The 16429-nt window shown below is 52.5% G+C and overlaps 1 protein-coding gene across 3 annotated transcripts in view; it reads left to right on the forward strand.

Annotated features, from left to right (window-relative positions):
* The window catches only part of STK11 (serine/threonine kinase 11), a 45259-nt gene extending 34677 nt beyond the window's left edge, over positions 1 to 10582 (forward strand). For all 3 annotated transcript variants that reach the window (XM_063147098.1, XM_063147099.1, XM_063147100.1), the window contains 2 exons: positions 7313 to 7545; positions 10084 to 10582. In XM_063147098.1, the coding sequence (XP_063003168.1) occupies positions 7313 to 7521 (209 nt within the window). In that variant the 3' untranslated portion in view covers positions 7522 to 7545; positions 10084 to 10582. The remainder of the gene's footprint in view (positions 1 to 7312; positions 7546 to 10083) is intronic.
* Positions 10583 to 16429: the final 5847 nt, after the last annotated feature.

Genomic DNA, 16429 nt, shown 5'->3' on the forward strand with positions numbered 1-16429 from the left:
TGACGGATGGGATTTGGAATCCAACAAGATCCAGAGGGGCTCTGTCTTAAGTGGGAGGTCTGGGGGGGACACTCCCCCCACCCCCAATCCCTCTCACAGACCGCACTCTGGAGCACCAAGCCAAAACGAAATGTCGCGTCTGGCTTGCCAGGCTCCTTTTTGTATTTCGGGGACGGTGTTTCCCGCTTCTGCCCGGAGGGGCGGCGGATTGGTGCTCCAAAGCCCCCGTTGAAGATCGGGGGGGGGATTGAGGCCTCTTGTTTGGCCTTCACAAGCAGCGCCAAGCCCCCATCGGCACCAGATGTTTTGTTGCAGAGATGTTGAGCCTCCGGCGTCGGGGTTCCCCTTACCCGGGCAGCCGTCCGGCTGTTTCCGGCTACGGCTTCTTCTCCCGTGCCTTTGAAGAGGAGCCTGCCTGCCCCCCCTGCATTTGAGCCCCCCACCCCCCGGAGGTCTTGGAAACGGAGACCTGGTGCAGGAGCTGGAGAAAGAGGGGGAAAAGAGGAGAATCCAGAAATGCTCTCCCGGTCTGGCGGGTGGGCAGGAAACGTAGTTAAAGTCCAGGTTTTGTTGGAGGGTGTGTGTGTTGGTTGAAAGTAGTGGTAAGCTAATCCCCCCCCCGCATCCCCATTTAAAGAGCCACCCAACGGCTCTGTAGTTGATTAGCCTTCCCTGAGCAAGGACCGTGTGTTTGCATTTTGCCGGCCCCCCCGTTTATGGGAACCCCCTCCCTCGCTCCCTTTCCCGGCCCTGCGAACCGGAACGGGGAGACAAGTTTGTGCCAGGGCTAGCTTTGAACCCAGGGCCGACCGCTCCCAGTTTCACCTCCTGGATCCCGAAAGCGACGCCGCTCGAGGGCCCGGCCAGGCCACGGGACGTGGCCGGCGGGAACGGGGCGCCCCAGCCCCCGAAGCAATAGGGAAATGGGGCCGCCGGCTCTTCCTCGCTCCTGTGTTGTAAAGGGGTTTCAGGTGGAGAGGAATCGGAGCAGCAAACGGCACATTTCTGCGGCCTTCCTGGACCTGCGACTCGCAACAGCTCTGTAAGCTGCCAGATCTGGGAAGGCGCTGCTCCCTCTCTCTCGGAACAGCTACAGCGGCGTTTTGTGGCCGTGTGGCTTTCATTTCTTGTGGGCGGCGCTGGAAGGGAGCATCCCCCCCCCTTCCGTGGGCCGGCGGGGTCATTGCCACAGCGTTTAATCGCTCCCATTATCTGCTGCTTCGGCAAAACAGCCGGGTCGTCGCTTTGGCGCTCTCGGGCTTCCCGTTCCGCCGTCTCTCCCGGGTCGTGCGCGCGCTCTTCAGCGTCCCACCCGCGCAGCTGCGCGCATCCTTTTGTTCTGGAACACCCACCCCCGGTTCTCGTTGCATTAAAAGGTTTTGAGAAAAGCGCTTCTTCGCAACCTTTCGTGACCCTAGGAAGTAGTAAGCGTTGGTGTGAACAGCAAAATAAAAGCGTTCTTATTATATAAAAGCCTCGTTTCTCGTTCCAGAGGCTCGGAAGATCAACTTAAGAGTAGACCGGTTATCTGTCAAAGGTTCCCAGCAAGCATCTGCTCTGTGGAATTTTATATGAGACAATAATAGCTCTCTCTCTCTCTTTCTCTCCCCCCCCCCCCCCCCCCGGTCCAAAAGCTCGGATCAGGTAACAAAAGGCTTAAAATGCCCATTTTGAAATCCAGCTGAGAAGAGCTCAGAAACATATCCCCCGAAAAATATCACGCTGCAGTTCAGAGTCTCTTTGCAAGTAGGGCAGCGGTGCGGGAGGGAGCCCTCCATCTTGAATTTCCAGGGAAGGGCTGCCAGTTAGGGAAGGCGTTGAGAATCAAACTGGCAGCATCGTATACTGCCTTTATACAAATCTAGGGCGCGGCCACACTGAGAATACGGTGTGCCGTTCTGGTCACCGGACCTAAAGAAAGATATTGCAGAGCTGGAAAAAGGGCAACTGAAATGACCCAGGGGGTCGTCTCCCTTAGGAAGGAAGGTGACCACAGCTGGGCTTGTTCAGTTTGGGGGAAAAGGAGGCTGAGGGGAGACATGGATAGAAATGGACAAAGTGATGCCTGGTGTGGAGAAGGCGGATCTAGGGAGGATTTTTTCTCCCTCTCCTGTAATACTAGAATCCCATGAAGCTGATGGGTGGGAGTAAAAGGATGCCCTTCACACAGGGCAAAGTTGAAGCTACGGAACTCATTGCCACAAGATGTAGCGACGGCCAGCCATTTGGATGGCTTTCAAAGGGGGTTGGATCAATTCCTGGAGGAGGAGGAGGAGGAGAAGGCGATACATGGCTCCTAGCCCTGATGGCTGTGTGCTATCTCCAGTATCCGAGGCAGTAAGCCTGTGTGCTTCGGTTGCCAGGGAAGAGACGCTTCTATCTCCTTTCTCTAAAAAGGAAAAAGAAACGCCTGCTATAATCAATTCCCCTGCAGAGTCTGTGTGTGTGTGTGTGTTTGAGTGAGTTCCAGGCAGCCGCAGAGAAAGGAGGAAAAGGTAGCGGTGAGTCACCCGCGGGGGTGGCTGGTGGGTTATGGTGGGGAGGGATCCGGGTGGAGGTTCATTAAGCTTTCATTGATCAGAGGAAGAAAAGCCCTGAATGAGAAGCCCGGCTTCTTTCTTCCCCCACCAAAAACAGTCGTAAAAACATTTGTGCTGCTTGGCTGAACATTAAAAAAGCAAAACTCTCTTCTCCCCCCTTTCCTCTCCTGATGGGCATTATAATCTTTACTGGACGTAGACGTTGGAAAGGTTGGAGCGTTTGCAGGGAAACGCCAGGTCAGGGTTAGGGCGGATTAGGGTCCCCTGCCCGTCCTGACGGGTAACGAAGCAGGGCAGGGCCGGATCCAGCGAAGCCCAAAGAGGTTTCGCTTCGCTCTGGGATCGAGGTTAAATTGTGGAGCGGAGAAAGTCAGTGATTTCTGTTTTGTGGTGAAGAAGCCTTTCCTATCCTGTCCCGATCGCCCTGTATATGTCGCACGCCGTTATCTCCCAAACATCAAGGAATTCCCGCCCTTCCCCTCCGCTGTTTTATTTATTTATTATTTATTTATTTATTTGCAATATTTATATACCGCTCAATTATCTCACGCAGATTCCAGAGCGGTGAACATAGGGATAAACGGTAAAAAGAAAGAAGATTAAAAAAGCAAATTAACGTGGTTCAATTTGAAAACAAAGGAGCCGGAGAAACAGTGCCTAGTCAGTTGAGGAAGGCATCTCGAAAAAGAGTTGATTCCAGGAGGTGCCGGAAGCAGCCTAGTGTTGGTGCTTGCCTGACTTCCAGGGGCAGGGAGTTCCACAGAGCAGGGGCCACCACACGGAAGGCTCTGCTCCAGGTGGATTCCAGTAGGGACACTGGTCCATGCGGAACCACTAGGAGCATGCCCTCCAATGACCTCAGGACGGTGAAGGGAGAAGGCGTTCTCTCAGGTATCCTGGTTCCAAGTTGTTTATCCTCACAACAACCCTGCCAGGTAGGTTCGGCATGACCCGGAGTCACCTGGGAAGCTTTATGGTGACAGGATCTGAACACAGACCTCCCTCGACTTAGACCCACAGAAGGCCGGGCCATCGGTCTCGAACGCCTTTTGACGGTAGAGGTGGGAACAACAGAACGGACATGACATCAGAAAATTGCACCCTTTGGTCTCTTAGGAAAAGACCTTCCCCTCATGAGTACACCCACACGCACCAAATCAACTCCTAGACGCGTAGAATCCGTTCCCCTTTTTCTTAAGGAGGCTCCGGCTGCCGGCGGGGGCATCAGCGGCCCTTGCTCCAAGCCGCGTCCTCTCAGACCTATTTGCATGCCCAGCAACCGACACATGCCGTGGTCTCAAAGGGGTCAAAGACCGCCGGCAAACGAAGCTCTTGCATCTGGAAATGGCAACAGAGAGACAGTGCCGGTCTTGATGAAGTCCGGGCAGGCATTGGAGGGGTGGGGGGCAAGGAGTGAGGTCAGGTGAAGGGATGAAAAAGAAGACAGGTGAGTTGAAATAATGTTGGGTGGGGGGGAGGTTGGCCATTGACCGCACGCCAGCAGAGGCTTATTTCTCTAGCCACAGTTCCAGTAAAGGCTTCCAAAGGACAATTATTATTATTATTATATTTATTTCTATCCCACCTATTGCCCAGTACTGGGCCTCAAGGAGGCCTTACAAAATTTTAAACGATAGCGGTATTGTCAGCACAGGCCTCAAACCGGCCACTCTTTCACGCCGGAAGTGATCTCGTCCTTCCGTCTCGCGGGCTGAGCCCACGGGCCCTCTTAGAACTTGTACGCTGAATTTTCTTTCAGCTTTCTTGAATCAGCTCAAGTTTCTAGTCCTTTTGGATGGAAGCGGCGGCGGAACGAAAGAGTACATTGGCTTCCGCCTTCCGGCCAAATCCGTCGAAAGGCACGGGGAGATTCAGGGCAGATACCAGGAAGGGTTAGATTATGGAACTCACTTCCACAAGATGTTATTATTTATTTATTTATTTATTGCACTTATATACCGCTCTCATAGCCAGGGCTCTCTGGGCTGTTTATAGAAATTCTAAAATTAAGATAAAAACGAGTATACAAAATTTAAAATTCTAAAACACCGAACATACATAAAGCATTAAAAACTATTAAAAAAAACTAAACATGTGGGTGATTAAGATGTGCCGCCATACGCCTGGGCAAAGAGGAAAGTCTTAACCTGGCACCGGAAAGACAGCCGTGTTGGCGCCAGGCGAGCCTCGTCAGGGAGATCGTTCCATAGTCTGGGGGCCACCACCGAAAAGGCCCTGTCCCTCGTTGCCACACTCCAAGCCTCTCTCGGAGTAGGCACCCGGAGGAGGATCTTAGATGTTGAACGTAGTGAACGGGTATATTCACGTCGGGAGAGGTGTTCCGTCAGGTATTGTGGTCCCAAGCCGTGTAAGGCGTTATAGGACAAAACCAGCACCTTGAATTGGGCTCGGAAACATACAGGCAGCCAGTGCAAGCGGACCAGAGCAGGTGTTATATGGTCAAACCTTCTGGTTCCTGAAATCAATCTGGCCGCTGCATTTTGCACGAGCTGCAGCTTCCGAACTGTCTTTGGAACGGTGATGTGACGATGGACACCTATTTGGATGGCTTTCAAAGGGGGGTTGGATCAAGGCTATAAGGGCTACTAGCCCTCATGGCTCTGTGCTCCCTCCAGTACCCGAGGCTGTACGTCTGTGTGCACCAGTTGCTGGGGAACATGGGCGGGAGGGTGCTGTTGCACCACATCCTGCTTTGTGGGTCCCTGGTTGATGGCTGGTCGGCCCCTGTGTGAACAGAGTGCTGGACTAGATGGACCCTTGGTCTGATCCAGCACGTCTCTTCTGATGTTCTTATCATTTTTAATTGATTGCTTATTATGTTGTTTGGGGGGCGGCAGAATTCCTCCCTCCTGTTTTTTGTTCAGCCTCCCAGGCAGAGCCAGCAGCGTTCTGCGACCATCGCAATGTCACGTTCAATTTTATTTGACTTTCCTTCTTTTTGCTTTGGGCCGCCCTTCTTTCTCCCGCACGGCCTCCATCCCACGTGCGGCGATGACAGCGGAATTGCCGTGACGCTCGGCCCTAGGTGTGCCGTGGTGGAGTGAGCGTCGTGCGTCCTCCGGCAAAATCCGACGCAATCATTTTGTGTCCCCTTTACTTTTTTAAATTTTTTTTGCACTGGCTCTGAGTCACCGGGCTTAAAAAGCCCCGGCGTGTCGTGTGTTCTTCTCTGCGTGAAAATTACCTTGGCAGAATCCGCTCCGGGGTGGGTGGGAGAGAGAGACGTGAGCCGGCTCAAAGGGCATCAGCAATGGAGCGTGATTTTCTGAATCATTCCCGCGTGCCCGCGCCTCCCTCCTCCCTCGTTGCTGAGCTAAGCAGCTGAACGAAGAGCTTGGATGCGTTTAAAAATCCTTCTACGGTCAGCTAAAGGCCCTTTTTGAACAAAGCAAAACCTCACACACACACCCTGCAAAAAAAAGAACCCCCAACCGTAACCCATTCACCGTTTCATTTCGCATCTGCGAAGAATTACGGATAAAATAAAAAAAAACCGAGACGGACAATCTAAGACACGAAGAAAGGGTCAAGACGCGTCGTTTCGAGGGGCGGGGTGGATCCTGAGCCATTTAAATGGTATTACTCGAGGGTAGGAAGGGATGCTGTCGGCCCGCAGTTTTTCAAAAGCAGTTTTGACAGATCCTTTCCCACCCCACCGGCCGAAGCAACGGAGAAATCTGTGTCCTGTATCCTGTCATCGTAGCGTGGACCGTTACGGGCGCCAACGCGGCCCGATTTTGATGGGGCCTCGCACAAAAGGGTCCTCTGGGGCGGATCTTGGGCTGATGCCCCCCTTCCCGCTCGGGCATCCCTGGGTGTGATGGGAGCATCAACCCCGCAAGGTGTCTGGGCGTTGCCATTCTAGCCGGGCCTCGGAGCGCCCCATGTAACATCACTGCAGGAGACTGCGGGGAAACGTTGAAGCGGAGGTGCGGGGACCCAGCAGGTGAGCGCGGGGCAGGGCAAATGTGGACCCCTATGCAGGGCAGTGACGTCTGCCCTCGTCGTCCGGTTGTTGGTGCCAGCTCTGGGTACCACCGTTGAGTTCTTTTCCCTGCAAAATGGGTAGAGTGTGTGTGTGTGTGTGAGAGAGAGAGAGAGATCTGGGGCATTTTGTCAGACAAGACTCATATCTTTAACTTTGGTTAGGGGGATGAAATATTTCTCTTTCCACAGCCCAATCTGACCAAAGCTCCATAACACACACACACCCGGTCAAAATTGACCCCGGCTCTGCTGAGCGCATCACCCCTTTCCCTGGGCATCAGTCCTTGCTGAGTGAACTGGGTTCTTCCTCCTTCCTCGGCCTCCAATCCCAAGCCTTCGTTATGGGAGGGAAGGGTATTTTAAGACCTCTGGAAGGGTCCCACCCTTTTCCTCGGGCTCCGCCCCCTTTCCCACCACCACCAATCACCTGTTGTTTCCAGGCTAAAAGGCTGAACTCCTCCTCCTAAAGTTTTAGTGACTGGCAGGAAGCGCTTGAAGCTAAAGTAGGCTGGTATTTTGGCCCCACCCCTTTTTGCAACTGACTCCGCCCACCACTGGACCGCAGCCCCCGAGAGCTTCTGCGGCCCTCAGAGGTGGAAGAGCACGAACACCCTGGCGTTAAACCCTCGAACAGCAGAGCTTGGTTTTGAAGGTAGCGGTCGGTCCCCCGACTCCGACACTTTGCGAAAAGAGCTTTCAGCGCGTGCTCAGAAGCACGGATCCACCTTGGGTCTTTTTTTTATTATTATTTCCTGGCCTTCCAGGACAGGTGCCTGACGAGGAGGCACGGCAAAACGGGCAGAGCCGCAGCCGGGGGCTGCCCAAGCCGGTCTGCATGAACGGGACGGAGCCGGGGCAGCTGAGCAGCAAGACGAAAAGCGAGCGGCGGGCCAGCGCTTCGTCCAACCCCTCGCGCAAGGCCTCCTCCGCCAGCAGCAAAATCCGCAAGCTCTCCACCTGCAAGCAGCAGTGACCCGGGCCCCATCGCCCACCGCAGGTGCGTTGCTTTTCCTTTCCAAGCTGGTAGGTGGCAAACCTGGCTCTGGGCTTGTGGGGAGGCTTAGTGAGGGCAGCTGGCTAGGCAGAGCGGACTCATGATTGCATCTCACTGGCTCCCTACCTGCAGCTGAACCTAGCAAAGCATGGGGGGGGGCTTCAATTCAGCTGGAACGGGGGCAGCCGATCAAAGGAGGCGACGGCAAGCCACGGCGAGCCCATCTCAAGGGTCGGCGCGGTTGTACAACAGGAGCAGTCTATCTGAGCAGTGTGGATTTCAGCAGCTACCCCAAAAAACACCTGTCTTGATTTGCTCCAGGTTTTCCCGTTCAGCGGGACCAGCCATAGCTCAGCGAGAGATAGTCCCAACGCATAGGGAGGGGTGCCATGTTCGGGAAGTCCACGTCGATAGGCTCCCCTCCCCCATGATTTCGCCTTACCCCTTTTTAAAGCCGCTGCTTCTCGCAACGGCGAGTTCCGCGGATTAACGGCGCTTGCCGCGCAAAGGAGGGCTTTCCTCTGATCCGTCGCGGCAATTTGGGGGCCCCCAGAAAACGGAAGCCCTCCTTTCGTGCCGCGTGCGAGTTTTAACTTTTCCGCAACTCGCTGCTGCGCAACGCGGCGTTAGGCACATGCGACCCGGGGGCCACCACCGGCTCGCCCCCGCTCTTCTGTCCGCTTGAAGCCTGTTTCTTTTAAAATAAATAAATAGAGGCGCTTTTGACGCTTGTGTCGGGTATCGCCCCAGGATGATTTTTGGGAACGCAAAAGGGCTGACTGTCCTCCGAGCCGAGTGTGGATCCTTCCGGGGGCGGATCCGGCAAGCGCTTGTGAATGTAATCGGAGCGATCGCTGCCGCGTGCCTCCTCCGTCTGACGTGCGCGGCTTTTCCTCCTTTCTCTTCTCCATCCCCTGCCGTGGCAAATCTCTCGCCCTTTGTCGTCTCGCTCTGCCTTCCCCAAATCTCCTCCCCGGTGGCTTTCGCACAGCTCGCCTGATTCATAAGCTCATCACGAAAAATTATTCATCTCTGCCTGAGCTCCTCCTGCCCCCTCTGCCTCGCCTGGTCTCCGGCCTTGTCACACTCGCTGCCGCGGAGATTTCTTGGCTGGCAACCAGGTTCTTCATTCTACATCCGTTGCTCCTCCTCGGTTTCCTTTCCCTCCTTCCTCAGCAGCGCGTGAGCCCTTGGGTTGCTTTGTAAATGAAGGTGTTTGTTTTTTTAAAAACGTTTCCCTCGCAACTTAGATCTATTCGCTGTTCTCTGGGATGTCGGCAGAAAACGTGCTTCTCCTAATGGCCAACCCAAATCTGCCCTCCTCTCCCTTAGATCTATTTGCTGTTCTCTGGGATGTCGGCAGAAAACGTGCTTCTCCTAATGGCCAACCCAAATCTGCCCTCCTATCTTTTAGATCTATTTGCTGCCCTCTGGGACGGCAGCAGAAAACGTGCTTCTCCTAATGGCCAACCCAAATCTGCCCTCCTATCTTTTAGATCTATTTGCTGCCCTCTGGGATGGCAGCAGAAAACGTGCTTCTCCTAATGGCCAACCCAAATCTGCCCTCCTATCTTTTAGATCTATTTGCTGCCCTCTGGGACGGCAGCAGAAAACGTGCTTCTCCTAATGGCCAACCCAAATCTGCCCTCCTATCTTTTAGATCTATTTGCTGCCCTCTGGGATGGCAGCAGAAAACATGCTTCTCCTAATGGCCAACCCAAATCTGCCCTCCTCTCCCTTAGATCTATTTGCTGCCCTCTGGGATGGCAGCAGAAAACGTGCTTCTCCTAATGGCGAACCCAAATCTGCCCTCCTCTCCCTTAGATCTATTTGCTGCCCTCTGGGACGGCAGCAGAAAACGTGCTTCTCCTAATGGCCAACCGAAATCTGCCCTCCTACCCTTTAGATCTATTTGCTGCCCTCTGGGACGGCAGCAGTGAAATTGCTTCTCCTAATGGCCAACCCAAACCTGCCCTCCTGCCCCTAAGAACTCCTCTGAAATGGATTTTGTCCCTCAGGCTGAAAGACCTTTCCCCCTCCCATCACAGGAACTTCATAGGAACCCATATTCCTCATCGCCCTTGTGGTTCTCATGTAATGGTTCCCATTTGTCTTCGGCCTTCTTAAAGCGTGGTGCTCAGAACTGGCCGCAGCGCTCCAGGCGAGGCGAAGCAGAACCATTCCTTGAAAACGATGGTTCTCTTAACGCGACCGAAGATGGTCTTCGCCTCCGTTGGCGGCTGCGTCACGGGGCTGGCTCGTGATCTTTTCACGGTTGCAAGGAAACCAAATCCTCTCCCTCCGAACTTACTCCGGATTGACTTCATAGCGCCACATCCCTTCCCACACCAGTTGCAATTCCACAACTCCTGTCTTGAGGGAAGCAGGTGCCAATGGGAAGTCTAGCCAGCTGCCCTTCCTAAGCCTCTGAGCAAGCTGGCAGAAATGCAGGCATGTGTGTGTGTGTATGAGAGAGAGACAAACGGCTCTTTTAAAAATACGATAAAAACAAAAGTTCCCTGATCTTTTCATCCTTCACAGGCAGAGCCCTGAATTGTGTCCTGTCCTGGATGGCCGCCCCCGTCTTCATCCTCGCTGTCTCTCCTCATCCCTCCGCCGTCCCCGTAGCAGATGATCCGTAGAAAAGCTTGCAATCAAAAGAGAGGGAGAAGACGAGAAAGAAGAGAGAGAAAAAGAAAAACTTTTTTAAAAAGAGAGAGAGACCGAAGGGAGGAAGACCAGATGTGGACGCTCCTGCGTAATTTGCCCCGATTTGCCGCCCTTCGTCCGGCCGAATCCCGGCTTCCCCATTTCCGGCGAACTTTACCCGTGTGGCCGGCCGTTTCCGGGACTCTTATGAGTTTGCGACGGGCAGGTTGAGGTTAGAGGAGAAAAGTCACGGGGGTGATTTTCTCCCAGGTGTGTTTAGAACTTTTTGCAAGCCATCAAAACGCACTTTATGTAGTAGACTACTGTTATATAATATATATATAGATATATATATTATTATTTTCCTTTTTTGCCTCCTTCCTCCCTCCCCCCTCCCTCGCCCTCCCCACTTTTCTTTGCTTTCGTTTATATTTGCGGTATCTCTCGAAACTTACCTTTAACACATCGTGATGTGTTTGGAATAAAAGCGGGGAGGGGGGGAATCGGAGAGTGGGCTTAATTGGGAAGTGGGGGGGGGTGGCGGAAAGAATAATTGAATCGGTATTTAAAACCAACCCACAACCGCCACGCTCTATTAGAACAAAAGGAAAAAAAAACCCACAATAAATAAAGAAATCTGCATGCTGTTTCTAAGGGCTGGAGCAAAGGGAAAAATGAGTGCATTTTTTTTCTTTATTTCTTTTTTCTTCTTTTTTTAAAAAAAGAAAATAAAGTTAAAATGGAGAGATGGGGGTTTTTTGGCGACTGTTTGTGTGGCTGTAACGGACTGGGATGTGGGCGGGAAATCCTCTCTCTTGCTGCTCATAGAATCATAGAAGAGTAGAGTTGAAAGGGGCCTAGAAGGCCATCCAGTCCAACTCCTCCTCAATGCAGGAATCCACCCTAAAGCATCCCTGACAGGTGGTTGTCCAGCTGCCTCTTGAAGGCCTCCAGTGTGGGAGAGCCCACAGCCTCCCTAGGTAACTGGTTCCATTGTCGTACTGCTCTAACAGTCAGGAAGTTTTTCCTGATGTCCAGCTGGAATCTGGCTCCCTTTAACTTGTGCCCGTTATTCCGTGTCCTGCACTCTGGGAGGATCGAGAAGAGATCCTGGCCCTCCTCTGTGGGACAACCTTTTAAGTATTTGAAGAGTGCTCTCATGTCTCCCCTCAATCTTCTCTTCTCCAGGCTAAACATGTCCAGTTCTTTCAGTCTCTCTTCATAGGGCTTTGTTTCCAGACCCCTGATCATCCTGGTTGCCCTCCTCTGAACACGCTCCGGCTTGTCTGCGTCCTTCTTGAATTGTGGAGCCCAGAACTGGACGCAATACTCAAGATGAGGCCTAACCAGGGCCGAAAGGAGAGGAACCAGGACCTCACGCGATTTGGAAGCATTCTATGAATGCAGCCCAGAATAGCATTTACTTTTCTTGCAGCCGTATCGCAGTTGGCTCACATTCAGCTTGTGATCTACAACCATTCCAAGATCTTTCTGTGTGTGTGTGTGTGTGTCATCCCTATCCACACACTTACGGCCAGTGTCAGAGGTCGGCCTGGACGGGCACCTGCCGAGGGCTTTCACAGCAGCAGGGGCCCACTGACAAAATCCCCTGGAGTTGCTCCTGCGGCTGTTCCTTGTTTCAAGCTTTGCCCCTTGCTCCAGGAGGAGACGCAGGAGACGCCGTGGCCTCCTTGCTCCCTGGCTCTCTGCCTGCCAAGCAAGCAAGCGGCAGCCATGATGAGGAAGAGGAGGGGGAGGCGGAAGAGCAGCTGGAGACCACGGCGCTGAGAAGGCAGACTCACTGAGGGGGGTGGGCATGGAATGTGTCCTGTCCAGGGCCCCTCCAAAACTTGGAGCTGCCGGTCTGGCCCGAGACAGTTTGCTGCCCGCGGTGAAGAGCAAAACGGCACCCACCCCCTCCCATTCCACGCAGCAACGCTACCTGGACACCAAAAGGTAGCCGGGGCAGAGAGCAAGCTGCACAGCACACAGGTCTGCCCTCCCGCACCTGGCTGCCGCCTCCCAGCACCTGCCGCCCGAGGCAACGGCTTCCGTCTGCTTCACAGCAGGGCCGGCTCTGCGGTCTTACTCTCTGCCTATTGGTGCCTCAGTCTGGAGGCGGGATAGTTCGGTGCAGAACTCTTGCAGAGTTTAGGGGCGGCGGCTTTGCTTTCCTTCGGGAATGTCCGAAGTGAGGAGAGGAAATGCCATCCAGTCTGCGTGTTCCGGTATGAGGAATGGTTGCGTGGAATGGTGGGTTCCTAAAGGCTAACTGGGAGGAACGATGCACTTAGAGTCGTCTTGCTCTGGTGGCAGCGCCTTCCCCTCCTGGACTATGTAATGGGGGGGGGGGGGTGTCAGGTGTCCAAAATGGTGGGAGGAGAGGAGTTAAGAGAGGGGCACGTGTGTGTTTCGCTAAGTCCCCCTCCCTACTTGCCAAGAAATGTTGGCAGGACTATAGCTCTGTGGTATAGCCCCTGCTTGGCAATGCCGAAAGGTGCAGCGGTTCAGTCCCTGGACCCTCCAGTTAAAAATCACCGTAGGGGATGGCAAAATACCTTCTTCTGCCAGAAGAGATGGACGAAAATCTGGCCTTGGGAGGGATCTTGTTCACAACTGCAGCATCCTTGACAGATGGCCGTTCACATTCGGCTTAACCACCTCCGGCGAGGGGGAGCCTCTACCCTTTCCCCAAGGTGGCCTGTTCTGCCTTCGGACAGTCCTTCCAGCTTCGGGCGTTTTGTTTCTGCCCCCGCTGTCTTGATGCAGCGATCCTATCCGCGCTGGCACAAGACGGCAGGGCCTTTGAGTTCTTCAGAGATTACTCCCAGGTAAGCGGGCAGTGGGTTTAAGGAAGTTGTCTGCATGCCCCATGGTTTTGAGCGTTGGCCGCGCAAACTGCTGAAACGTTGAACACCGACGGTAGCTGTACCAAAAAAATGAACCCTTCTCCAACTGAGGTCACGGGTTTGAATCCAGCCTGACCTACGGTGAGTTACAACAGCAGCACTTCTCTGCAAACAAAGCGCCTCCCCCCGCCCGAAGCACATTTCAGACAAAGTCTTTTCTATTAAGACGCAGTTCAGCCTTCCCAAGCCGGTGCCCTCTATCTAGAGTACACCTCCCATCAATTCCAGGGTCAGGCATTGATGGGAATTGCAATCCAAAACAGCTGGAGGGCAGCAGGTTGTAGAAACCCGGCATAAACATGACCCCTACCACCACAGCCAAGGCTGCTAGTCGAAAGAGACGCCCTTTCCACATCCAAATGGTGAGAGATTGAAAACGGTCAGCATTTCTTTATTTTAGAAAGGCCGCAGGGTTCTCTGAAAGCAAATGCCTCCAGAATTGATTTTATGTCCGCCTTGGGGTGTCCGAATCACAACTCTGTCATGGGCAGACGTTGGAACTCTCCAAAACTTTTGGACTTCCAACTCCCAAAAGCCTCTACCAGCATGACCTACACTGGGAATGGAAAGTCCAAAATCTCTGGGAATCTACTTTAATTCAGTCACCTCCAAACCAGTGCCCTGCAGGTAGGTTGGATTGCACTTTCCATTATCCCCAGCCTGCATGGCTAGAGTTGTGGTTGAAGCATCTAAATGATGACAGCTATGGGAGTGAATGTTTGTTCTCTCGAGGAGCATAGCTTGGTCTCCTCCCGCTAAAATTGCAGCAAATTTCAAAGACATCCATAGGGAGGGCTTCTGCATGAAACTTCCAGAATCCGTGGTCAGAGATCCGTGGCCACTTCTGGTGAGGGTTTTAAGGGTCTCCATTTCTTGTATGGTGTGTCACGTCCTCGCAGCAGCCTTTCTCAATCTGGTGTCCTCCATAGGTTTTGGACTACAACTCCCATTAGCCCTAGCTGGGCTAAGGAGTTACAGTCTAAAACGTCTGGAGGACCACAAGTGGCCCACCCTTGATGTAACGGCACCTGCTATCGGGAGCAATTCTCTCCCGTATGAATGTATTTTAGCTATCATTTCAGTAAAAAAAAAAAGTAAGAAAAATGACCACCGTGCATGCTTACTCAAATTTCTACCCAGAGACTGGGCTCTTCCATTTCCTTTTAACAACTGCTGCTCCCCAGAATACCTCAAATTCCAGCTGCTACGCTGTAGTGAGGCCGACTCACTCTGCCCATGTTCAGAGGCTATGCACGAGGATGGAAGAGCTGCAGGCAAGGGGAGCTCAAACATTGGGTGTGATACTGGGCCCTTCAGCTCCAGCCACACAAGGAATAGGAGCCACACAAGATGTTGTCATAGCACTGTAGCCAAGGCCTCTTCCCCCTCTTGCAGATACACACATGGATCACCCTGGGGGCTTTTTCTTCCTTCCCCCCCCCCCCCCGGCTTCTCCATGTCGCACAAAGAAAGAACACCAGCTGTTGGCACATGGTTTTTAATAAAGTCTGTTCTGAAAAAAAGTTTGGCTTGTGGGTGGTTTCTGTGTGTGTATGCGTATGTGTGTTCCGTCGTACGCCCCAGCACACTAGGTAGAGGATGCGTTTTTTTGCTCGCCCCAGCTGAGCCGCCGGCCAAAAGAAAGGACAGCAGTTTGGTGCAATAACCCAAAACATTGGGGAAATATATTTATGTAGGCTTGCCTTTCCTCTCTGACCCACCCGCTCCTCTTCCGCCATAGATTTAATTTGCAAAACTTATTTCTTTTCCCCTACCTCCATATGCTCTTTGGATGTCAAAAGGACAAGAGGGATACCCCCCTTCCCAATACACACTGAAAATAACCGGGCACCCGCAACCTCTGTGCTTGCATGCAAATATTTAAAGCATTGAACGGGAAAGAGTGGAATAAAAGAAATTGGATTATTCCAGGTCCTTTGAACTCTCCCTGCGCTGCCGGGTGGGTGGAAATAGGGATTTGATGCATGCATTCCACCACCTCCGCTCACTGTTTTGCATTTGCCCTCGTCCATCCTGCCGCAATTAAATTAAAAAAGAAAAATCTCTCATACACCCACATCTCCCAGGTGTGTTGGACTGCTACTTTTAGCATCTCCAACACATCTGGAAGGCACGAGATTTGGGGAAAGGCTGCTCTGTATAACTGCAACCAATCAGCCTCTGTAATTAAAAACGAAACGAAAACATACACACCACAAATAAATAATAGGTTTAAAAAACAATACAGCAAAAATAAATGCACCCTCTTTGCTTGTATTTCTGTCGGGGGGGGGAGGGGGCGGAGAGGGAGGGATTGTGGAATCAGGTTAAAAGTAAAGGTTTTCCCCAATCTGCTAGCCTTCAGCTGTGCTGGACTACATCTCTCATCATAAGAGATGTTGGGAGTTGTAGTTTGCAACTGGTTGCAGAAGAATAAGAAAGAAAGTGCTTGTGGAAATGGAAGGATAAATGGCACCAGACTTCAATGCCTGCATGCTTTTCTCCTAATTAAGAACCCAATTATCTCCTTATCTCATGCTTCAAGAGCTAAACCGGGATTCCTAGAACAGGAGAATACTTTCCTTCTCCTTTTATGATCCAGAACTCATAAGGACTAGAAACTCGAGGTGTTTGGCAGCTTCACTCCACCCTCCTTTCTCTCAGGATGCAATTTGGTATCTTTGCACCAGGCCCTTTTTTGGGAGCTCTGGACAACTAAGCTCTGAGAGGAGACCCCGAATTGAAGTTTGGGTGGGGGGAGAAATACAGACACACGAGCTCCAAGGTGTGGTTTGAGGAGAGATGTACGGATGAGCTGTATACAAAAGGGAGTGTTTCTACTTCCACTTCAAGCTGCATGCCTTAATTTCCCCCGAAACAGTGCTCCCCGCTCCAAATTAACAAGGGAATCCAAGCCTGTGCAGTAACACACAGTCAGAAATTCTCCATCCAATAAAGTGTCAGCTTTTTTCAAGTCCAGTTTTATGCAAAAGGGGGGGGGGAACTTCTTCAAAAAGAAGACTGGAGAGTCGGGGCCGAGCAACCGGGCCTGGTTTCTTGTCCCATCTGGAAAACGAAGGGCCCCCACCTCCCACCACGAGGACATCCAAAGACTGATGGGGGAAGGAGGAAAGGACACGGTTATTGCTTGTAAAAAAAACCAGAGAGAGTGAGGGTGAAGGAGTCGTAATATCTGCTACAACCAGCTCTTAACATTGTGAGGTAAAAGTCAGGCCTCCGCTAGGTTTCGGGGTCTTTACTATTAGTAAGGGAAAAAAGCCCCTTAAAACTGCTGTGCAAGAGATACGCCTGCTTTGGCAAACCTGCTT

The sequence above is a fragment of the Elgaria multicarinata genome, chromosome 23 (assembly GCF_023053635.1).
Source record: "Elgaria multicarinata webbii isolate HBS135686 ecotype San Diego chromosome 23, rElgMul1.1.pri, whole genome shotgun sequence".
NCBI lineage: Eukaryota > Metazoa > Chordata > Lepidosauria > Squamata > Anguidae > Elgaria > Elgaria multicarinata.